We start from the raw sequence: 24,715 nt of genomic DNA, 5'->3' as shown, positions 1-24,715 counted from the left end.
GTGTGTGTGTGTGTGTGTGTGTGTGTGTGTGTGTGTGTGTGTGTGTGGAAGTGGGCAGCCCCCCCGGGGTCTGCAAGGGGTGAGGCTGCCAGAGGGGCGCTGTGGCTGCCGCTGGCTCTGTGGCCCGGAGGACAGGGCACCCCCGGCCGACCCTTCGTCCCTCCCGTCTGCAGCCCCTTAATGTCCGGGCAGTTGAGAGAGGAGAGCAGAGGGGAATGGGAGCAGGTGCCCGGGCAGAGCAGAGACAAAGGGAGGGTCTTCGCGGCCCCCTGAGAGCTGAGGCCCAAGAAGGCATCACTTTCCACGGGGGAGCTGAGAAGCCCTGAGCCCCCAGTCCTGACCTCCGAGGGGCTCAGCCTAAGGATCCCTCCACCCCGGGTGGGTGGGGGCAGGGAGCGTAGGGCAGGGAGCCAGCTGGCCTCAAGGGAGGGAACCCTCGCCCACCGCCGGCCACGCCATCTCCAGGGCTGCGGGCGAATGGACACGGCGGCCCCCTCCTCCGGCCCAGCTCTCATTTTGAGCACCCCGAGCTGCTGGGAGCGCCAAGCCTGCTCCGATGGCAGCGGAGGCCGGGGAGCAGAAGCCCAGGAGGAAAGGGCCCTGCCTCCCAAGCATCCAGCTGATGGCATCTCCAAGCAGGGCCGTGTCCTCCCCACCCACCCTGCCCAGAGCCTGGCCCCTCCCGCCTGCACTCCCACGGGCACCCCAGCCCACGGGGACCCCAGGGGGCAGAGGGGGCACCCCTGGACCGCTCTCTTCAGCTGTTTCTCGTTCGGGCCACACTTGTCCACTTGCATGGCCTGTGAATGGAGCCGCAGAGGCTGGTCGGTGGGAACTAAGGAGATAAGTGTGTCTATAAATAGTGCGGCGGCGTGGCCGGGGTGCTGGCTCGGCGTCGACCCGTTCCTCCTCGGCGGGGCCGCGCAGGCGGGGGGAACCGCAGTGGAGGATGCTCTGCTGGGTGCATGCTCCTCCCTCAGGGCCGGGACCTCGGCCTCATCCCCCCAAACCCCCAGCAGGGGCGGCTGACTAGGGCCAGGGGATTGTCCCCACCCCGGCCCACCCCTCAGCGCGCCTGTGGCTGCTGGGATCCCTTCTCCACGCCCGTCCTGGCCACGTGCTGCCCTCGGCACCTGAGCCACGTCCCTTGTGGGTCCCTCCTCCCTTCCTCTGTCTGGAGGGTCCAGGACTCCACAGCCCTTGGACCTTGAGGCCCCAGAAAACCTGGCTGAGCAGGGGAGGGGCCTGGGGACCCTCCAGCGGAGGAGGTGCCTCTGAAACCCAGCTTGGATGAGGGCGTCCCCAAACCCCAAATCCCAGAGCAGCCCCCCAGACCCAGAGAGCAAAGCCTCATTCACTGGGGAGCCTCCAAGGCTGTGCTGTCCAGCAGAATGGGGTCCCCTTTTCCTGAGGAGTGCGTGTGGGCACCGCGGGGCACAGAGGGATACTGGAGGAACAAGGAGCCCAGCGGTGCCGTGGGTCCTGCTGGCAGCTGGTGCGCCCTGTCCAGCATGGGGCCCCTGGCGATCGTGCGATGACAGTGTCCCCACGTCGGGGTGTGCTGGTACCTTGAACCTCTGGGCAGGTTGGATGTACCCGTCTTTTATGGGGGTGGGGGCTGAGGTCCAGAGAGCATCTGTAAGCGTATTGGAATGAGAGCCTGTCTGCGTTTATGGCACCTGAGAATCAGCCAGGACGGGGAGGGAGGGAGAGCCCAGGATCTGGATGAGGGGCTGACGAACGGAAGCTGGTTTCACTTTGGGCAAACAGCCTGTAAGAACCTTCTCTCCTGTGGGCTACGGTGATGCTCAAAGCACTGTGGACTCAAACAGACCCTTGTGCATCCATGTTCACGGCAGCATCACTCACCATCACCAAAAAGGTGGAAGCGACCCAAGTGCCCATCGCCAGACGACGGAGAAACAAAATGTGGTCCATCCCATGACAGAATGTTATTCAGCCTTAAAAAGGGGAGATTCTGACACCTGCTCCAACATGGATGGACCCTGAGGACACGATGCCGAGTGAAATAAACCAGACACAAAAGGACGAATTCTGTGTGATCCCGCTTCTGTGAGGTCCCTGGAGGAGTCACACTCACAGAGACAGAAAGGAGGAGGGTGGGGCCCGGGGCTGGGGGAGGGGTGGGCAGTGAGCGTCTCATGGGGGCAGAGTGTCGGTTTGGGAAGATGAGGAAGTTCTGGAGATGATGGTGGTGATGTTTGTACAGCAGCGCGCCTGTGCTTAATGCCACTGCGCTGTGCACTTATAAATAATTAAGGCGGTAAATGTTACGCTATGCGTCTTTTATTTCAATTTTTGCAAGAGCGCACTGTGGTGTTGCCAGATGTGAGGTTACGGAGTTGGTGTGTAGAGCCTACGTCCCTTGACATTTGGGGGTGTCTTGGGGCCCGGGGCCCCTCTGGTGCATTAACAGTACGGAGGTGACGGGTTAGGGGACACCCCCTGCTTGAGCCGCCAGCTCACACGGTGCTTAGCACAGGGGCCAGGGAGAGTCGGCGGTGATTTAGAAGAAAAACATGAGATTTGAGCAATCCGTGGGCTACCTCGCTGCCCCCGGGGCTCAGGGAAGTGGTATATTAACCAAGGAATAAAGGAGAGGAAGAAAAAAGGCCAAATCACATCTCTCTGAAACAAAGAGGCTTTTGACCAGGAACAAGCCTTGATCAAAATTACAGTGGCATCGCGAGTCATTCAGAGCCTGCCCGGGGCAACGGAGGCAGGGAGGAAATAGTGGATGCGGGGCCTGAAATAGGCACGCCAGAGCCGGTGTCCCCCGAGCATTGCGCGGAGAAATACTCGTCTTAGAATCATGCCCTGGCTCTAAGGAAGGCCAGGTGGTCTGGGCTGCCGGCAGAGCCCCTCACAGCCCTGTGGCCACTCGGCTGGGCCGTGGGGGCCTGGAGTGGGGCCTCCGAGGGCAGCGGGCTCCCGGAGCTGTCTCAGAGGCAGTCCCACGGCATGGGGGCCAGGCTGCCGACAGGATGCTGAGGAGGGCGCAGGGGCCCCGGGGGTGTGGGGTGGGTGTGACGCTCGCCCAGGGCCCACCCGCCAACCTCACGTGTGGGAGGGGAGGGTGGCAGGAGCAGGTTCTCTGGGTCCCCTTCTGGATTCACCTCTGTACCACCTCTGGTCCTCCCAGACGTGCGGGGCTGACCCCGGGAGGCGAATCTGACCTTGAGGTCGGCTGAGCTTGGCAGTGGCCAGCCAGCAATTGGAGACTCGTGTGGGGAACAGGGCAAGGGCCTCACCTGCTGCTTTACCCTCTGGGCATCAGTTTGTTCGTCTGCAAAATGGGTAGACGGTGACCTGCTACTCGGTGCCACGGGTAGACTAAGAACAGAGGGGCGGGCGGGGGGCTTCTGTTGGGGGACCCTGTGAGAGGTGACGGCAGCCCCGGGGCCACGTACCATGGCTGGCCAGGGCCCTCCAGCCTTTTGCTCTATGTGCCTGCGCCTTTGTGTCTGTAGCAAAGTACCCTCAACTGGGGGCTTCAAACGGCAGACGTTTGCCGTCTCCCCTTTGGAGGCCTTGGTCGTCACGTGGCCGTCTTCCCTGGGTGTCTCTCTGTGTGACTCTATCCCCTCTTATCAGGATACCAGCCATTGGGTCAGGGCCACCTTAATGACCTCATCGTAACTTGGTCACGCCGGCAGAGACCTTATTTACAAATCAGGTCACATCCACAGGTACTGGGGGTTCGAACACCTGTACATCTCTTTTGGGGGCACAATTCAGGCCATGACGTCTTGGGGGGCACACCAGCTCCCGATCGCCATCAGGTGACCAGAGGCAGTGAGGGCCGGTGGAGTAGTCAGCCAAGTCAGAGGCCTGGACCTGCCACCACCAGCTCAGGGTTTGAGACAAAAGAAGTGCACGTGTGTGGCAGTAGCCAGGAAAGTGGTTGCCATCTTTTGTCAGGACGAGGAGAGGAGGGGGAAGCTTGCATCTTTTGGGGGAACGTGTCCGTACCTCGGGCCCTCGCAGGAGTGGCTGGGACAGGGCGGTGAGACCCCAGGCCCTGCGCCTTCCCGGTCTCTCCGGGCCCTGATGACAATGCAGCTCCATTAGCCCGGCAGCTGGGGCTCGTGGCCTCCGGTCCCTGCAGGCAAGGTCCCCGGAGTGGGTTTGGAAATATAAACGGCCACCGACTGTTATTAATATTCAGCGTGTTCGCAGGAGCGTCTTTTCCCGGTGCTATTAATCTGCCGTGTTAACAACAGCCGCGCTCTGCTCCGGGCTTGGCTCAGCGGTGACGGTCGAGCGGGAGGCCAGGAGCCAGGTGCCCACTGTGGCCACACTGGGCAGCTCGGGCAGGCGGTGAGACCCCTGGTGGCCGCAGCCCTGGGCAGGGGCATTCCTGGAATGGGGACTCTTAGTTCCTGCCTTAAAGCCAGGGTCCAGGGCTGGGGGAGGGGTCGCCGTGGTGGCTGCGGTTGATTAAAAGCTCGAGGACAATAGCGAGACTGACCCCGTCAATTCCCAGGTTTCTCTTTCTAGCAAACGGTTTCTGGAAGTGGGGCTGTGGCCCAAGGACCCTCCCACCGAGGGGGGGCTTCGCCTCGCCTGTTGTGCTGGACGGGAAGGTGGCTGCACCGAAATCCTGATTAGAAATTAGGGCATCTTATTTCATCACCTGAGCCGGTGGCTCCCCCAGACCCGGCTCATCTGAGTGCGCTCATCCCTCTGTCCCTCCCCTCCCACCCCAGCAGCAGCTGAGATGGTCTTTGTGACAGTCACAGACCACGGGGACTTATAGGCTCTGGGGAAGAAGTTTGGGGGGGGTCTCTGAGGGGTGCAGTACACAGCTCTCCTCTCTGCTTGATTCAAGAAGTGAAAGTCAGAGGATGGGAACCAAAGGCCCATCTTGTTTCTCCGAAAAGGTTCCGGTGGAAGGTGAGAGGGCCGGGCAGGCCTGCGGCTGAACCCCGGCATCACACATGTGCCCCCCGACCCCTACGTTGCTGGACCAGGCATGCCACCCTGTGTGGGTGGAGGGAGGGATGCCCTGAACGAGCAGCAGAGGCATCCGGCCCTCTTCCAAGAGGTGGGGTCTGGGCCTAGCAAGCCCAGGTATTGCCTTCAGATTAACCACTCAGACCTGAGCCTCCTGTTAAGGGGGCTTCATCTCAGGGAAGAAGAGTCGGGGGGTGGGGGGTGAGGATTCCTGCTTTCCATCTATGTCATTAAAAATTGCCCTCAAGATCGTCCTTGCCCCCATCCATTTATCCATCCATTCATCCCCTATACACCCATCCATCCACTACCTACCCATTAATCAATCTACCCACCAACCACCTATCCATTGATCCACCACTCATCCCAGCATCCACCCACCATTCACCCATCCACCATTCGTTCATCCACCATCCATCCATCAATCCACCCATCCGTCTACCATCTATCCATTTATCCACAGTTCATCCACTATTATTCTATCACCATCTATCCACCCACCATTATGCCACTACCCATCCACCACCCATCCATCCATCCACCATCCACTGACCACAATTCCACAATCCATCAATCCATCCACCATTTATCCATCTTCTTACTCATCTTTCCATCCCCCCTCCCCTCCATTCATCCATGTATTTATTCCTGAATTCATCCATCTATCCATCTGCCCATCCACTTATCCCCTCATCTACTCATGCACTGACCCAACCGTCCACCCATACATTTACCCATTCATTTCCTATGGATCTTCTGTGGACACGAGGAAGGTCATCACTAAAGGCTGGGCACTCTTTAAGGTGCATCTAGCACACAGGGGTGGGAACACTGGAGCTGTGTGATACGGGGTCTGAGGGCTTTAGATCAAGGCTGTCTAAACACTCCCAGCTTGGCCCTGGCTAACTGTGTGGCCTTGAGCAAGTCCTCACTCCCCGAGCGTCCCTTCCATGATGTACAAGACGGGTGAAGTCATATCTCTGCCTCCTCTCTGGGGCGTGGCGGGAATTAGAGTAACCGCAGTGCTGGCTGCGTGCTCCCTGAGCCCTGTCAGCACCTGTCACACACAGGCGGGCAGAACCAAGGCAGACAGTGTTCTGACCAGGCCCCCTGTGGTCCTGAGGTTGCTTTTGCAGTCTCTCCGGGACGGTCCTCAAATTGCGTGGGCGTGTGGCCAGCCAGGGTTGTGCTGCCCAAGGTCTCAGGGCTGTGACCGGGTGGGTCGTCTGTTCTCCACTCGGCTTCGCCGCGACCACCATATTCCTTCCATAAGTTGAACTGAACAGTAACTTTAATTCTTAAAAAAACATTTTTTTGAACAGTAAGTTTTAAATACTGCATTGACAGGCCTGGTGAAACTGATCACTACCTGGACATTCAAACCGGGAGTTGGCCGTGGGATTGGGGGTGCCCGTGCCCCAGCCTGCCTCTTCCTGGGAGAGGCCATGGTCTGGGGTCCTTGCTGTTGATTGATACGACAGGGGATTCAGACCTGGGCCCCCACAGATCCTGGAGAGGGCACTTCCTGAAGGTCCTCGGCCCGGTGTCTGGTGGCCTCTGTGTAGGAGGCTTCCGTTGAAAAGGCCGGAGAAGCCTGGCCCAGCCCATCTCACTGAGGTACAATGGAGTGTGTCCTGCATGGCCTGTGGGTCCTGTCCCTGCCGGCGACACCAGGAAAGGGGGAACATTTGGACATGCTGTGGCAGCTCTCGCCCCCTTTCACCCCAAAAAACTCGTTAATAAAAGTAAGCAGCTCGTGTCTGCGGCTGACCCTTTGGAGGCTGCTCCGGGCAGGGGTAGGCTTTCACTCCGTCCTTGGGAAGCCCTTGGCAAACCCCACCTCCCTGTCCAGCCTGGGCGGCGTGTGCGGTGGGTGGAATGAACCAGGCCGGGACGAGCTCTGCTGGGATGTGGCTCCTTTAACAAAGACTTCTTCCTCCAAGGGCTTCTGATGGAAAACAGTCTGAGGTGCAGACTAGGCAGGGTTACCGGAGATGCGGTGACGGTGGCTTTTCTCCTGCTGAGTGGCACATTTTCGGTTACTTGCAACAGGTCAGGGATGAATGAAACGGGGCCGTGTAGTTGGGTGCTGGTCCAGATTGCCAGGGAGAGCTCCTGGAAGGGTTAAGGCGACTTGCTCCCCTGTGCTGAGTCCCATCCCCCCAATGCACTCTGATCCTGGGGGCTCTTCAGACGCGGCTGCCCCTCCCCCTTGCTGAGCTCCTACAGTGGTTCTCACGCTTGGCTCTCCAGCCCCCTCAGGTTCAGGTTGGGCAGGTCTGGGTGGAGCCCAGGAGTTGCATCTCTAGAAGTGCCAGGGGGATGCCGGTGCCACTGGTCTGGGGACCCCGCTCTGAGGAGCCCTGAGCTAGAGGGGCAGAACGCCCCCCACATCCAGGCTGAGTCCGTCTTGCTTCTCAAACCCCCAGGCCCGGCCCGCTCAGCTGGCTCCTGTCAGGGACCTGCACGTGTGCACCGTGGCTGCCCTGCTCCGGCTGTCAGCGGGCAGTGTGGATGCTCAGAGGCCCCGCCCCCGCTCTGCCGGTGACTCGCCTTTCAGACTGGACTTGGCCTTCTGGGCGATGCTCTGGGGGCTGCCCCAGCTGGTCTGTGTCCCGTGGGCAGCTCTGGGTGTGGAGCTTGCTGGACCTTGGCCTGACCCCCAGCTGGACGCCACACCATAGGGTCCTGTCTCCAGGGGCATTTGGGATCTGTCGTTATCTCCTAAACGCACCTGGGCTCCTTCAGACAAGGGGCCACACCTGAGATCAGCTTCCAGCTCAGTTCAGCTTAGCGTCAACCTCACTCTGTCTGACTCAAGAAGTGTCCCTTCGTGCCCAGTCCCCGTGTGTCCTGGAGTCAGTGCTGTGGGACCCGGCTTACGTCTTTGCCGGACAGGCAGGTCTCCCACGAGAACCCCACTCCTCCAAGAGGTGAAGCTGTGGATTCTGTGGTTCAGAGGTCACAGGATGCAGCACGGCCAAGGGGGCTCCCGGCCCGGGGTCTGCACTGGGCCTCCTGGGGCTCCAGGAAGGGGGAGGCTCACAAAATGTACGAGGGGGCCTGACCCGACCTGGGCATGTCCTTGACTGAGGAGGAGGTCTGTAACAAACTTCAGCCCCAAACATGATCCTGGAAAGAGGTGTGGGCGGCCAGCAGCTTCCAGGGAGCCAACGGAGACCTGAGCCTGGGCCTGGCCATCATACCACTCCCGCAAGTGTCACCGTCGCTGTCCAGGGCGGGTGCGTTTATTCTAATTTACATGGAGAAGGGGTCAGCTCCGGGAGCCCAGCCACTTCCAGGGTGGCCAGCTGATAGCGGAGGGGCCAGCCCAGGCCAGGCTGCCTGGCCCTCCTCTGGGGATGAACACAGGAAGCGGTTCCATTGGCTCTGAGGCCTGAGCAGGGGGCAGAGCCTCTGGGGCTGGGGTCTGTGGAGTGACTGGGCCGGCTGCAGAGGGCAGGGAGGACCTCGGGCGCAGCCCGGAAGCAGGCGGCCATCTGGCCCACGAGTCCTCACTGGGCAGGGCCGAGCATCCCAGGTGCACGGAGGTCGGGCCAAGGCCGAGGGCAGACAGCGAGGTGACCTCTCGGCACCCGGGTGGACTCGGCCGTGGACTGTCCTCCCCGTCAGAGCTCCTTCAGCAAGCCGAGTTCCAGGTCCACACAGCTGCCAGCATGTCCCCTTCCTGGGCAGCTCGGCTCATGGGGGTCCAGGGGCCCCTCTTTTCCCACTCGTGCAAGGATATCTTCTGCCCTGTTGGGGGGTAGTAGCCCCCCAAGCCCGTTCAGAGTCAGCGTCAAGTTGGCTGAGGGTAATTTGCTTTGGACCCGCCGCCCCCGGGATGATTGCTGTGTAGGCCATTGCTGGGGCGAGGGGGCGCTCGGGCCCACAGGTCAAGCTGCCTCGTCCCGCAGGCTGGGCCCCCAGGCCACGTGTCACCCCGCAGGAGCTTCTGCAGCCACTTTGCCTTCTTGTGACATTCACACACCCACTTACGTTTCTAAACCCAGTGATGTGGGTGAGACACAATTGAACCGGCAAGGAGACCCAGACCTGGATGCATTTTCAGTTTTACCCCAAGGCGCTACCTGTGTGTTTTGTTTGCATTGAGGGTGTTTCTCTTTTGGGGGAGGAAAGGAGGGTCTCACAGCATGTGCTAGGGGTGCAGGGGAGGAAGCTCTGTGGCATTTGTGGGGTGAGGCCCAGCCGTCATCAGGCTGAGCTCACCTCTGGGCCCAGACGGCTTCTTCCAAGCACACTGTCCCCTGTTCCTGGTGCCTCTGCCCTGGCGTCTGTGGGGTGACGTGTAGCACCACCGCCCCAAATGAGACGCTCCACCTGGAGGGGGGTGTCGAGGGGCAGTCTGCCAGGTCAGAGGTTGGGGTCTGCACCCCAGGGCAGGGCTGGCCCAGGAGGCTGGGTGCAGGTGTTTTTAGGAAGGAGCGTTGAAGCATCTTCTTCCAATAACGGCCAGTCTTCTGACAAGCACGTGATGTTCTGTCCACCCTGACACCTGACCTCTCTGCAGACTACAGTACGACGGCCCCCAGAGACCCTCCCGGCCGCCCCCCTGGTGGAGGTGGAAGGGCGGCCCCCACACGGGGCGTTTTCCTCCCTTCCTCTTGGGGGTCTCCGGGCAGAGGCAGCCACGTTCCGCCACCTACAGGGCCGTGCGGAGGCAGGGGGCTGGCTGAGGTCGCCTCGAGCCTGTTGTCAGGATCCGTTGCCCCTTCTTTACATACACACTGCACACACACGTGCTCACACACGCTCACATATACACACGTGCATGCACGCATCCTCTTCCACACACCCACCCACTCACTCCTGGCTCCTGGCGGCGGCCCACAGCCTTCCCCGTGCCCTGCATGGTTTGAGGGCTTCTCCTGCAAATCCTGCCACACAATAAAGGAGGAAGCAGAGCAAAACACACAGTGACTCAGAGAAGCCCGCCTCACACTCCCCCGGCTGCAGATCAAGGCTTAAATCGGCCTGATTCCAGGGTTACAAGCAACCAGGAGCTGGAGCTTCAGGGAAGGGCCGGGGGTCTTTATGTCCCCCTCCCGGGATACTGCTCGTTTAGCCATGGCAGGGCTGCCAGCCCCACGGACCGGATTGGAGGGACCCTCTGCCCCCGGCCAGTCAGGCACAGTGGTGCTCACTGGGGGCCTTCTCTCTCTCCAGACCCTGAAACCCTGGCCGTGGGTTTGATGTTTGGATGGGGCTCTCTGGGGGTGGAGGGGCGGCTTTAGGGATCTGGGTGAGAGAGGGCAGACAAGCCTCTAACGGGGTTTTGGCATGAAGTCCGCCAAGAGCCTGCCGCCCTGGCTGGGACCCGGCCCCGGTGGCAGGTGCCCTGTGGCCTGACAGCCATGGCCGTGGCTCAGGGTCGCTCCGTGCCTCTCCTCTTCCTCCTGTCGCTGCCTGCACCCTCCCCTCCCCTCTCCTCCCCGTTTTTATTATTTGGGTGGATATCCCAGGAGAAATTTGGGGGATGACGGACTCAGTCATGAACCCTGAGCCTGAAACGACCACAAAACCCCAGTGAAGGACCTTGGTCTCCTCATGAGTAAATAACATGCCATGGCACAGCCTGGATTCCCAAGGTCATAAAAAGCTCATGTTCCTGGCACTGCATTCCGCCCTTCTGGAGAGCGCTGGCTGGGAATGTGACGGTGGTCACAGGCCTGGGTGGCAGGGGGCGGGGGCCGGGGGCAATGATGCCCCCTCCCTGGAAATGCCCGCCAGCCCGGGGCTGAGGGGTTCCTGCTGGGCCACCCGTCCCGAGGGCAGTCTGGCTGGGGCACTGGGCCGAGGGAGGATGCTCTTTCCATCCAGCCTCCCAGCTGCTCAGGGACCCGGGGTCGGGGGAACAGTTTGTGCTGGTCCTGCACGGGCTCCAGCAGCATCCTGCTTCTTGCAGGGCCTGGGGGGCTGCTCAGCGCCCCTCCTTTTCTCCAGATGTTTTCTGCGCACCCTTAGGCCTCCTCTCAGCCACGTCTGAAAACAGAGGCCCCCCCCCCCTCCCCACCAGCAGTGGGGCAGCCGAACGAGACCTGGGCTTTCCTGGCGGCTCCGGGCAATCACTTAACCTTGGTGACTGCGGTGGGTGGGAGGTGGGCGACGCACAGCCTTCCTTTAATCAGCAGGAAACACCACCTTTCCCTCCTAAGCTGTTTGCTTGGCCAGTAAATCAAACGTGCCCTTCAAGCGCTGATTTTCCTCCAGAAGGTGACGAGTTTGGGGAAGTCAAATTCAAACAGAAAGAAAACAAAACACAACAAAACAAAAAACAACCCAGGAAAACAAAAAGAGCCCTGAGGTGAATGTGCACGGGACGGGGACACGTCCCCGCTCTCTGCCCAGCGCCCTCACACGCACAGAGCTGGACTCCTCACCGGCCCGGAAGCAAAGGCATCAGACCCTGGAGGGGTCAGGGAGCGCGCTGGGGGGTCCTACCTGAGTCTGCTGGGAGCTCTGTGCAGTCACCAGGTCACATGATAAGGTGGCATGTTAATTATCCCCGCTATACACCTTGGTGCGCGCGCAGCCCCAGGAAGGGTCGGGGTGTTCTTTCAAACCTAAACAGCCTCGGGTCCCCAGGATGGGGGAGCAACAGCTGCTGTTCTCTTGTTGCATTTTTGAAAGGATCCTACGAGTCAATTAAAAAGGAACCGTTGGCCACATAAAACATAATAATTACTTCTGTGAATACTGCTAAATTAAATAAGTGTTATTCCCCCCCCCCTTTTTTTTTTAAGACTTTGGTTTCTTTTGAAAGAAAACATTTTGTTACTTCTCCGTTGGATCTGAGGTCATCTTACTCGTACTGAAAAGTTCCCGTCTCCCTGGAGACGACCCTTTCAGGAGCAGGGAGGGGGCCGCGAGACGAGGGCCAAAGTGACCACAGCCTTTGGGTCACTTTCTAAGGTTTTCAAGTCCCAGAAGGAGGGACTTGGGCAGAAGCATCTAGATCAGAGGTCAGCGGGCTCCGAGCCACGAGCAATCCGCCCGTGCACCTCCCACCCCCGGGCCTCCCCTCTCCTCCTCTCACCCTCCTCTGCCTTCGTTAATTTTATCGAGGGAAACTCACAGCAAAGAAAAATGAACCATTTCTAAAGTGCACAATTCAGGGACACGGGGCACAGTCACCAGGGTGTGCAGTCGCCCCCTCCATCTGGTTCCAGAACATCTTCTTCCCCCAGAGGAGACCATGTGCCAGTCAGTCGGTCACTCTCGGTTCCCCCCCCCCCCAACATGGATTCCGTCTCTGTGGATTTGCTTTTTCCGGACGTTTCACATAAATGAAGTCGTAGGACGTGTGGCCTTTTGTGCTCAGCCTCCTTCACTCTGAGGGTTGTTTGCAAGGCTCACCATGTTGCAGCCTGTGTCAGTGACCCTTTTCTCTTTTCTATATTATAAATATTCTGCTGTGTGGATGGGCCACACGCGTTGATCCCCTCATCTGTTGATGGACACTCGGGTTGCCCCTCCCTTGAGGGGCTGTGGGTTAACGCTGCTGGGAATCCTCACCCATCGGCCTCCCTGTTTTCCACTCTCGGGTCGATACCGAGGAGTGAAGCTGATTTCCTCGCTGTTGGACCTGCTTGCTTGCCCTGTCTCTCCCCCGCCCACTCTTTATTATCTTTTCTGTGCCTCGGGCCACCCTCGGGTGAACTCCTAGGTGGCACTGTTTTGGCACCAACTGTCTCTTGGGCTGGACCCCGAAGAAAGGCCCACAGCAGACAGACAAGCTGGGGACCCTTTTGCACAGTCCCATGACCTGCCACCCCATGGGTCCCATACTCATGACCTCAGCAGGTCTCTGTCCTAACCTGCCATGAGTTCATCGGGAACTCCCAGGAACTCTCCCCAGGGCCCAGCCGGCCCCACTGAGCTGCCCAGAGCAGCCCAGGTATTGGGGTACATTTCACAGTAACCCCAATTCTGAGTCCTCCCAAGAACTTGGGACTTGCCCCCATTCCCTAATTTCCAAGGCTGCAGACACAAAGCGGTTCCAGAAGGAATGCCTCGCCATCAGCCCTGGGTTGGGTGTCTGGTGTGTCGGCTTCCCCCACCGCCCCCGACCTGTAGAGTGTGGGCACCTCCTTCCCTCCTGTTCTAACGCAGAACGGGCTAGCGTGTCCTCGGGCTGCCACCGGGGCCTCGGGGAGCCCCCCAGGGGTCTGCGTTGCTCCCCAAGACGCTGCTGGAACAGTCCCCTGGGAGCCCCTAGCAGAGGCCGTGCCTCTCAGGCAGGGGCGGTGGCCGGGTGACCCCTGGGCCTCTGGCGCCCTTGGTTCTGTTTGTCCCGTGTCCCAGGTGGTCCCCAAGCCTTGAGCCCTGGGAAGCCGAGCTGCAGAGCCTGACGCTGCCTTGTCTCCTCCAGGTGACGGCGACATTGTAAATAACATGTACGGGCCGGACCCCGACCTGCTGGCTGGCGAGAGCGCCGAGGACGAGACCGAGGACAGCATCATGTCCCCCATCCCCATGGGGCCGCCGTCCCCTTTCCCCACCAGCGAGGACTTCACCCCCAAGGAAGGCTCGCCCTACGAGGCCCCCGTCTACATTCCTGAGGACATCCCCATCCCACCGGACTTCGAGCTCCGCGAGTCCTCTATCCCCGGGGCCGGCCTGGGGATCTGGGCCAAGAAGAAGATGGAGGTCGGGGAGCGGTTTGGCCCGTACATGGTGGCGCCCCGGGCCGCACTGAAGGAGGTGGACTTCGGCTGGGAGGTGAGCTCTGTCGTGCAGGGTGATTGATCGCGGCCATTTATCTCGTGTTCCATCTATTTATAAAGCCGGGTGAGCTGAGCCGCCGGGGGCAGGAGGCTGGGTAGGAGAGAGCATTCGAATGTCACATTTCCCAGGCTTATTTTATCCTGCGGCTTGCATGACGCGACTCCGAAAACACCAGAGGGCCTCGTAGCTGCCTGGCAGCCCCCGTCCGCTGTGCCCGCTCTCTTCCCGGAAATGTGTCTTTAATGAGCTCATGTCTTAAACCCTCCGAGCTTCCCGTCTGGATCTTAGGTGCTAAGGCTGCAATCTCGGCAGAACCTCAGAGATGGATGGCCTCTCCCAGAACAGGAGTCTCTGCTCCCGGGAAAGCCCCTCAGATGGGAGCCCACCTCCTGGCAGGAGCAGCCAGGGGCAGCTTGTAAAACGTGCCTGGTGGCCGCGCTGCCACAGATGCCCCAGGCACGTCCATGCCAAGGGCCTCCTGCCGGGCTGCCCGGGTCAACTGGCTCCCTAAGAGCAGCCCGCACTTCTCAGATGAGCGGGGACAGAGAGGCGCACCTTGTGGTTAACATTTCCCTGACGACCTGGGCCTGGATCGAGGGTCCTGGAGCCCATGTGCGGTCAGGAGAGGGAGGCCGGTTAGGTGGGGGGCGGCCACTGACACCCCCAAAGGCGGCCCTCCCTCTGGAGGTATCCTGCTCGGGCCACGAGCGTCGCTGGGCCCCAGTGGGGGGGCTTTCAAGGTGGTCTCAGAAGGACCGTGGGCCCCACAGAAGCGCTCTCCCCTTTGGTCGTAGCCTTTCTGCTGGCTCCACAGGGCCAATGCTCGGTGGTATTTTTGGCAGGGACCCTGCCTGGACGGAAAATGCAAATGCCAACCCAGATTCCTTCTGGGTGTTTCACAACTTCCAAAAGTGCTTGGACGGAGGTCAGTTCTAGGAAGGGGCGTGCTGTCCAAGGAGGGAAGAGGGCCTTGTGTGGCCGGCAGCCGTGTCTCCTACAGTGGACCAGGGCAGCAGGGGTCAGGGGAGCCGACTCCCCGCAGCTGCTCCGTGGCTTTGGAGAAGTTCCCAAGCTGTGCGTCTCGGCGTTCTGTGTTCAGCAAGGGGTGAATCTGGATCTGTCTTTCCCCTCTCATGAGTCTTTACAGCTTGGAAGGCTGCCTCGGAGCCTCCGCTGCTCCCTAGAGATGTGCACGGCCTCTTCCTAACCCCTGGGAAGCTCCTGGACCCCCCGCAGCCCTTGAGCATCTCCCCTGGGCCCGTCAGCTTTGGAAACCCTCCGTAAAGGTCAAAGAGGCTGCCTGAGTCGGTGCACGTGCTGGTGGCAGTGGCCGCAGACCTGAGACCGCCATGCCCTTCACAAGGACACGGGGATGCCCCGAACGCAGGACGCCCCCGCTCTCCAGCAATCTGGTGGAGTGTGGCTTGTGGTAGCACATGGAGTGTAGACATCAGGGGACACAGAAGCCCCCTACCAGGTGCCAGCTGACAGCCTGAGCTCTGTAGACGTTGAAGGTTTAGAGGGGTAGTGGGTTGACCAGATGGACGGAAGAGCAGGCCAGCCAGGATTCACAACGGTCCAGAGTGGGGGAGGCCGCAGCTTGGCCAGCTGGACCGTGCCCTGCTGTCCCCAGGCGCCCGACGCCGTGTGTGCCTCTCAAGGTCGGGTCACCTGCAGAAGCGGCCGGCCAGGTGGGAGCAAGGTGAGGTGGGAGGTGAGGAGTTGGGAGGTGCGGCCCTCCTGGAGGCAGGTCGTGTGCTCTTCGGAGACCCACAGGGTGGCCCTCGCTGGGCCGAGGAGAGCATCTTCAGACAACGTGACAGGTAAGTGGTTTGGGCTGTTCAGTGGCTTTTTGCAGACGGCCTGTCCTGTCCTTCCCGCCTGGCTGTTCGGAAGGAATTTAGGGGTGTTGTGTCGCGTGCTCGGAAAGGCCTGGACTATTGAATTAGGAGGCGCCTTCAGATGCTTCAGGGTAAACGGACCCTACGGGTAGTGCGATGGATGACCTTGAGGCAACCTGGCTCTTGTCTGCTCTGATGCAGGCCTCTGTTTGCTCTATTTTTAAAGAAACAGCCCGTATCGCCGCCGCCCTGGGTGCCGGGCCTGGTACGGGCCGTGGCTCTTATCTGCCCGGTGGTGCCTGTTGACTTTGCGATATCACTTGTCCTCCGTGTACGTGCGGGAACGCTCCCCTCCATGGCACCTCCCCCGACAGCGCCTTGATTCCGGGGCCGTGACCTGACCGCCACCTCCCCCCGGAGCCAGCCGAGTCCACGTCCTCACGTAGAGTTCCAGACGCGCCGGCGGAATCTGACTTTGTTTCCTCGGCGAGTCCGGGCCCTGACCACCTGCTCTGGGCTTCGCGGCCTCCTGTCCCGTCCCGTCCAATGCGGTCGTGAGCAGCTGTCTGTGTCACCGTCATCGTGGCCGAGCCCCAAGGGCAGAATCGGGCTGGAAGGAGGGGGAGGACGAAGTAGGCACCCCGAAAATCAGGGCAAACCCGCTTTTGCTTGAAATAAATCATAAGGTCGAGGTGGTTTCTTTCTAGCACCGTGGGTCTCTGGGGTGGAACTCAAAGAGCCTCACTCGCATCCTGAAACAGGCGCCCGATGTTTCACTTTGTTTCTGTGCCCTGCTCGAGTGTGACAGCGTCTGGGCCAGAGGAGCGGCCGGCTACTGCCCCTTCAAGGGCAGACGTGGTCCTCGCCTTTGCTCTGCTGCAAACAGGGCTCGAGATTAGGAGCGGAAAGCCCAGCCTCCAGAGCCTGGATCTTTCTGTGGCTCCGGACCGCAGAAGGGCCTCCAGCGAGCCCCGGAGTCCCGAGGTGAGGCAGCTGACCACGTCCTCATATGCCCCTGCTGGGACACTCTCCCCGGGCCTGCGGTCAGCTCAGCCCAGAGCAGGCCTGGCGACCAAGACAATCACTAGGAACACGTCAGGGCCTAAGTGTCACAGCCAAGGAGGCCAGGGCAGACGCAGGACCGCCAGAGGCAGGTCCCAGGGACAATACCCAAAGGCCTACAGTCCGGTCCCGAGTTGTGTGTGTGTCGATGTTGAATCTCATGCTGGTAATTAAGCTTCGTAAATCAGGTTGATTTGGTTTTACTACAGTTTACATGACACTTAGTTCCCGAAGAAGAGAGAACAGGTAATGACATTGTAGCGAAGGTGGCAAAGGAGCTCTGAGGAAGAGCCTGGATGGATCTGGATCCCCGAGGGGCGGAGGGTGGTGGGAGCGTTTTGTGGCCTGGCCGGGCTCGGAGTGTGGTTGCTCCTGTGAGGTCTGGTGTTGGGGTCCAGCAGGAGATGGGGGTCCAGAGACAGCCCCTTGCAGGCCCAGGGTGGGTGTCCCTCGGAGGACGGGCTCAAAATCAAGGTCAAACCGATTATTCCTACCCTCCTTTTGGTACACCATGGAAACAATTTTCTTTCTACCCAGAGAACAGAATTCCTATCGTGGACCATTCCATTGAACTAAAATCCAAGGGTCCCACCTCCTTTTCTCTTTTTGTGGTGCACACGGTTTCCGGTGACACGATGCCTCTGTCCCTGCTGGGGCAGCATGAGTGACCTGGCATTTACAGGGTCAAGGTGGCAGGAGCAGCCTTGTTTCATGTAGGAATTTTACTTGAGCAAAATGGGAAGGTGCGTGTGTGCCCCGTGGCTGGCACCCTCCCCCCTCTGTTCATCTGCCCTTCCTCCCCATGTGGGCGTCAGGAACATTCAATGACTCTAAACCTTCCCCCACTCCCACCGGGTGCTTTGGGGGACACCAGGAAGTGACTCCCTGTCATTTTGGAAGAAAGCACAGATGGGCTCTGCGAGCTCCCCGGACCTGGCAGCCACATCCTTGGACGCAGATGGGAGCGTGGGGTGTGTGGAAACGGCCCCCATGGGCTCCATCTCAAAGGGAGGTCATCTGTCTTCGTGCCCGGGGGATGCTCGAACTCCCGACCCCGCCCCCAGACACAGCCTGCCCAGAATAAACCACCCAGTGATTGCATTTTATTGCCCTGGGGTCTGAAAAACAATGATTTTGATCATTTGTTGAGTAAATCATGACATTTATCATCGTGCTGTTTATTTTGCTAATTAAGAGGTGGCTGCGAGTGACAGCCCAGAGGGACCCGGGCTGTGGAGCCCTCTCCTCAGGGGTGCCACCTGCCCCCGAGGCGGGGCCCTGCAGCTGTGCAGCCGGGCTGGGGCAGGCCGTGCCGGCCTCCACGGGGAGGTGGCAGGAGTGGTTCGCACACCGCAAGCACCCGGTTCTGTTTGTTTCTTGGTGCAGCGCTTGTCTCCCCCAGAAAGGCAGGCTCTCCGGTGCCCAGGGCTTTGCCCAGCCTGTAGCTGGCACTCGAGCATCATCTGTGGAAAAAAAATGCGTCTCCGCCTCTGTTTAAGGAGCTGGTGGAGGACGCTAACGTGAATTGATGGGGTCTCAATTCTCCAGAGAATTTACTTGAGTGGATTACCTCATCCCCTTGGCTGTGGTTCCTGAGTATTAATATACATGTTCATTTGCTCAATGGCCGTGTCTGGGCCAGGGCCTGTGGGAAGCTCCAGGGTCACAGGGGAAATTGCCCCAAGGCCTCAGGCTGCCCCGTCTCTCGGGTGCTACCATCACACGGCCCCCAAGCCAGCTCCTCTGGGGTCCAGGGCTCCCCCTGGATGGCTTTGGCAAGGGCCAGGACCCACCGGCCACCCCCGAGGACCACGGGCTGCCAGCACATCCCGAGATGCTAGGGCAGGGGATGTTCCAGGCAAAAGCTGCTACCCAGCCGCGCACGCTCGGATTATGAGACATTGCTGCTAATGTAAGATTGGCTGAGACCAAATTCAGTGCGACACGGGGAGGGGCAGGAGCTCCTGGGTGCGGCTGGCCTCTGCGCCCTGGCACCTGCCCCAGCCTGGCCGGGAGTCACGTGGGCACCTCAGCGCTTGGCCCCAGGTCTCCGTGGGGAACGGGCCTCCACTTCTTTCTTCTCCTGCATTTACACCCTCACGCTCTGGCCTCAAGGACCCCGTCCTCTTTCCTGCTGAACTTACCACACACCTGAATGTGAGCACGATTCACCAACACCCCGGGGGCTCCCTGCCCCCAAGGCCATCAAGGCCTGGGCTCAGGCAGCAGTGACTCCTGTTATAACCAAGCACCCACCTACCCCCGGGACAGAGTTCCCGAGACTCTTGGGAATGGGCTTCAATTCTCTCTAGTCCCTGCCGCATAAGGACCAAACGAGAAATCCCGTCCACCGGGAGACAGACACATGTGCTGGACTTGTCACCTGAAAGATCCTGGATGCACCTGGTAGGCCCGGAAGCCAGAGCTTCCCAGCGCCCTGCCCCCTGCACTGACCTCCTGGCACTGTGGGCGCCCGTCCGGCCTCAAAAGGGCTGAGGCAGCCAGCGCCCCTGTGGCCAGGCCTGGCCGTTCCCCAAGGCTCAGGAAGGAGGTGCTCAACCTCCAGGAGGAACAGCAACAGCGGCGGCTGGTCTGCACCCGCAGGCATGTCATTCGCCAGCAGCCCTGTGGAAGCAGAGCTGGTGTCCAGCCGGCGGGCACCTCCTCTGTGGCCCTGAACTGCCGACAGCCACAGAATCCCCAGCTCTTTCAGCCCCAGCCCACCCGTGGATGGACCTGTGGCCCCAGGACAGTGAGAGAGGAAAGCTGGGCTCAACAGCCCCCCACTGCTCCAGGTGACCCCGAGAGGAGGGTCACGCAGCCTGGGAGGAGGGACAAGCCCTGGCTCTAGACAGCGTCTGCTAAGTTTGCAGAGCAAAATGTGACAGCTGGTACTTGAAGGTCAGGACTGCCCTTCAGACGTTTCCGGGGTGTCTGAGACCTGAGAGCAGAGGTCTCCATCCGAGGGCCTCACACGGAATCGCCTGGAGCATCAGAAAAGCAGGTGCCCAGACCTCACCCAAGAGACGCCAGGCTTTGGCCAGATGAGGTCCTAGCCGTGTCTGTTTTGCCCAGGGCTGTCCTGGTTTTGAACCAAAAGTCCCAAGAAACCTCCCTGAGCACGGGGTTTGTGAAAACTTCTAGGAAATTAGAATGTGCCGTGGGGGTGAGAATAGCCAGTCTGGAAAGAAAGAGAAGCGGGGGATCCTTCCGGACCTCCAGCAGCTGCACCAGGGGCCCCGGGAGGCAAGGGGTATGATTTGGGTCGGGTCGCTGGGGTCATCCAGATACTCCGCAGGCGATGCTACTGCAGGGAACGGCTTGTCCCAGAGCCACCCCTGCGGCCCGAGTACAGGTGGCCGTGCTCCGTGCTGCACACACACACGAGCACACTTCCTACCCTCTCTCTTCCACGTTCATCCTGGTGCAAGGATCACACTTCAGCCTCTTCCGTGCATTCTTCACCCTGAAGCCCGCGTGGCAAGTGCTCTCGCGGCCATGCCCGGAGGCAATGCTTCTTTGCTTCTTTGTTTTTGGGCCTTAGACCATCTTGCTGTGTTTACTCTTGGAATTCCAGCCGTGCGGGAAAGCCTTTTGGGGAAGGGGGCCAGGACCGGTCACCGCTGTAAAGGCTGGGCCTCTTGCTGCTCTGACGGCCTTACTCACAGGGCTTGGTATTCTCAGTCCCCAGTCTTCTCTGTCCTTTCTCTCCGTGGCAGCAGGTTACACACTGGGACCATCCCGGCAGCATCCCGCCCCGCAGGGACACGGGAGCCCGGGGTCTCCCTTTACTCTGCCCTCCTCTGCCCAGCCGGCTAATCCACCCCGGCACTGACTCTCCTTCTGCGTGGTCTGGAATTTTATTTTAGACCTAGAAACATGGCAGGGTCTTTTTGTCCCCCTGGAATGATTTTCTGAATGCGTTTAGGAGGCGTAACGTGTGTTCAGGAAGCGTCCAAAGTCATAAGCTGCCGCCCAGTGAATGTTCACACACCGTGGAAACACCTGGATGATAACAGGTTTGGGGACCTCTTCCCAGGCTGTCAAACAGGAATCCGGATTCGACGAGAGGGGCTGTCCTGTGGGAACAGGGCCGAGTGGGAGGCGGCCTGGGTGCGCTTGTGCAGCGGGGCTGGGGACACAGAAACCCACGCCATCTCGTTTCCTCGGGAACCGCTCCCAGCGCAGACCCTCTGCCATCTCTCCCAAGCACCATGACATCAGGTCCAGACGTTTTTAGCCCAAGAATGCCGTGAAACCCTGCACTATCTTAGGGCCAGCCCCGAGGCACGGGTATATAAGGAATTTTCGGAAAAAGGAGAGAGAATGACTAAGAATACCTCCCTGGTAGTTCTTTATTTCCTTAAGGGGTAATAACTCAGCCACAGTCCAGCAGAGGGTACTTTCTTTAAATAGAGCATTCTGATTCACAAGCGAAAAAGGAAATAAATATTTTCTTTTCATATTCGAGAGACGTCCATGAATACCAACTTCTTAAATGGTATGTTACCATCTGTATCACACACACACACACACACACACACACACACACACACACACAGGAACACACACACACTCACACCAGTGACAACAAGCCCGCCCTTACCCTGGAGCAGGCTGCTTGTGAACCAGAGACGTGGAAATAGCCTTGGGGTTGTCAGAAGGGAGCGAGTGGGAAGGTGGAAGGAGGCAAGATGGCTTCTCCTCCGGGTGGCAGCTCAGCCTCCCCAGGGGACCTGGGCTTAGCCTATCCCACTGGCTCCCAGAAAGCCGGCAAGAATGGGGTGCTCTGTCACCTCTTCCTGCCCTCCCGCCTCCTTTTTCTTTAAGGGAAATGGGGATCACACGTCCAGGGACGATGACAAGGGCACCTGGGTCCCTGTGCTAGGCGGGACTGGCAAGGCTGGGGCAGGCTGACTGGGCAGCTGCTCTGTGGCCCAAAAGCGTGGGCGAGAGGGGAAGGCCTGGCGTTCATTAGGCCCCTGCTGTGTGCACACGCTGGCCACGCAAGGCGCTTTCTACTCCGTGGTCCTCATTCTGTCTGTAAGTAGATCCCAAATCCCAGCCCGATGGACCGTAGCAGGGCCTGGCAGGCATTAGTGTCCACCCCTCGGGTGCCCCGCTGTGGAATTCTCCGGACCCCAGAGACAGCCATCAGCCTCTCTGGAGCCAGGATCCTGATCTGGTCCCAGGGCGCCTGGGGTCTGGCTGGCGGGGGGAGAAGTGTTCAGGCAGGAACCATGGGGTCCCCACCCCAGGCCATCAGCCTGCAAGGCGCAAAGTCCAGGAATCTAAAAGGAAACCTTTTCCACCTGCTCACCTCAGGCTTGGGTCCCATGGAGCTGCGGTTCTCAAACGATCGTGCCGAGGATCCCCCAGTCACCTTCAAAATGCAGATTCAGGGCCCCACCCTTACCTAGTGGATTAGAATTCCTGACAGGGGTCCCCAGGAATCTGCATTCTATTTAGCAGTGGAAGAGGAGCCACTGGGAGGTCTCCATTCCCGGGTGGAAGCCCCAAGAAAGGGGCTTACCGTGGATTTCCCTGCTCCTGCCCCCGCACCCCTCCGCCACTGTCCCCAACCCCGGAGCCAGGCGCAGCCCGGCAGCCCCACTGTCCTCCTGGTGGAGCTCTGGGCGGCAGGTGAGGCCGGGAAGGGGCCCCGGAGCGATCCCACCCACACCCCGACAGCTGGCCACTGGCACTGCTGTCCTCCGGAGGGGAGCCTGCTGGAGACTGACCAGTGACCTGACACCCCTCCCAAGGGCATGGCCTGATGGTCAAGGTTGGGGCAGGGGGTGCTTCCCGGGCACCGATCGTCTGTGTCATGCCTGGAGATTACTTGGGGCATCACCATTTCTCCCCCTCACTGTGCAGGTGGGAACCCCGAGCCCTAGAAAGGGAAGGGGGTCCCACAGGGTCACATGGTAAGTTAGCACAGGGGCGAGGGACCAGACAGGGAACCCCCAGGCGGCATCCTTCTGCCTTGCCGCTTACCCCTGTAGTTCATGCAGCCAACACATGCTGAGAACGGAGACTGGGCCACCCGCACTGGCCCCGTGCGCCAGCCGCCAGCAGCTAGAGCAGCCCCCAGCCCTCGTGGGCGTTCCACCCCCACCACCCTGTCCAGTGGGTGATGGCCCAGGCCCCAGCTCCTCCAGGGAAACGGGGACCAGTGAGGTGTGGAGTGGCTCAGACGTACCCCTCAGCCTCCTCTGTCTGCATCCATACCGCTGGCTGAGCGGGGGTAGCTCTCAGGTTTGGCCTGGGCTGCCTCTGGCCGGCCCTTTCTGGGCTGAGCCTGCCTTCCCCAGGCAGGAAGCAAGTGGTGGGACCCACCTGCTAAGACTGAGGCATCTGCAGTGTCGCTCATATACACGGAAAGATTATTTCAAGTACTTTCCCAGCAGTGGCCTCGCAGAGAGCAGGACGGGCCGGGAGGGTGGCCCCTCCTGAGAGCCGGCAGCTACTGGCCAGGAGGCTCCCCGGGGACCCCCAGCATGGGCTTGGCTGGCCCATCGTCCACCCCCTCCATGGGCCTCCCTCCCTGCTGGGCCAGATGAGCATCCCAGGCCTCGCAGGCCATAAAAGGTCTCCCTGGGTCACGGGACAAGGGCGTGGACCTCCCAGCCAGACCTGCTTATCAAAGGTTCTCTCGAGTTGGGAATTTTTGTGGGCTGGTCATCCCCAGGTTAGGAATGCTCTCAGCGTGTCACAGGCCACCTCGGCCTCAGCCAGAAACCGGGGTGATGCAGCCACTCACCACGCAGCTGCTGGAGGGTCCCCCGGCAGGCCACCCTCTCCTGCTCTGCTCGGGGCTGGCGTAGGGCTCCCTCCACTCTCTGGGGCCCTGCTGGGCACTGAGATGCAGCTGGGTTTGCTCTGATCGAGGCCAGGTCAGGCCAGGGTGGCCCCTCTGAGTGAGAGGTCAGTCTGGGTGCACGGCAGCAGGCCCCGCGGGACCCCCCGGGACCCCCCGGAGCCAGTGTCCTGGGGCGGCGTCCCGCCCGGCCCTCATATTGCTTAGAGCACAGTGAAGAAAATGTCCTAAAGGTGACGTTTTAAGTCAGCCGACGCGCGTTGGCGGTCGTGTCTGCTCTCAGCATGGGAAGGTGCTAAGACAGGATGCCCTGTCATCATCACAGGAGTCAGTGTGCCGGTCCCTGCTCCCCTGTGTGCCTGTCCTCCTGTGACACGTGCCACCGTGTGTCCAGGGAGTTGGCTTGAAGAGAGGCACCAGCCTCCACAGCAGCGCCCAGGGCATGCGGGGCTCCCGTCCTGCTGTCCTCCTATCCCAGCTGTGCCCCTTGCCCGGCTGGCCAGGGCAGGGCCAGGATCACCAGCCCTGAGCGGGCCACGGGAGCACCTTTGTCTGGCTTTCAGTCTGCGTTCCTGCCTTCTGGGCTAATGCCCAGTTTAATTGCACATCCCATTGTGTCATCCCTGTTCAATCATGTTGAACAATACCTACATCCACTCCTTTCCCATTTAGATCTTTCTAAAGTCCATTCTGGTTTATCAGCACAGTCACTTCAGGAGCAGAGCTAAGATTTCTGCCATTTAGGCCCAAGGCATTGTCTGTCCCCGCGGCAGCTGAGATAAACCCTCACCCAGAACAAAGTCGCAATGACCTTTTACAAGTAGAAGCCGCCTTGTTTCCCTCTAGACTAATTTATCAGCCTTCCTTTCAGCCGGTACTCAGTGGAGGCCCGGGAGAGCACTGCCAAGTTGGGGTGGACGGGTATTAGGACGCCCGGCTGGTTCGTTCTCAGTGGCGCACCTCAGGGTCCGCGGGGATGGGAGCTGTGCGTTGCCGTGGGGAAGGATGGGGCTCGCCAGAGAGGGTGAGGCCTGCAGGTGGCGGGGTCCAGGCAAGGTGGCCAAGCCCCCTGCCCTGGCCTCCTTCAGGGCCGAAGTAAAACCTCGTGGACAAAGTATGAGCCACACTGGACTTAAGTAAAAATAACGGTGATGAAATGGCCTGTGGTCCTGGAGCCCCCGGGGGAGGCCGCTGAGCTCTGGGGCGGCAGCTCACAGGTGGACGGGAAGACGGAGCCCCCGAGGGAGGCCGCTGAGCTCTGTCTGGG

General features: G+C 60.2%; 1 protein-coding gene across 1 annotated transcript in view; it reads left to right on the top strand.

The window, feature by feature from the left end:
• Positions 1-24,715, top strand: part of PRDM16 (PR/SET domain 16) — a 319,214-nt gene that overhangs the window by 90,454 nt on the left and 204,045 nt on the right. The window contains 1 exon segment of the mRNA XM_029228875.1: positions 13,370-13,719. Within this exon segment, the coding sequence (XP_029084708.1) occupies positions 13,370-13,719 (350 nt within the window).

The sequence above is a fragment of the Monodon monoceros genome, unplaced genomic scaffold (assembly GCF_005190385.1).
Source record: "Monodon monoceros isolate NGI ecotype Baffin Bay Population unplaced genomic scaffold, NGI_Narwhal_1 Super_Scaffold_18, whole genome shotgun sequence".
NCBI lineage: Eukaryota > Metazoa > Chordata > Mammalia > Artiodactyla > Monodontidae > Monodon > Monodon monoceros.
The sequence above is the reverse complement of the archived record's forward strand: the minus strand, read 5'-3'. Positions and strand labels throughout refer to the sequence as shown.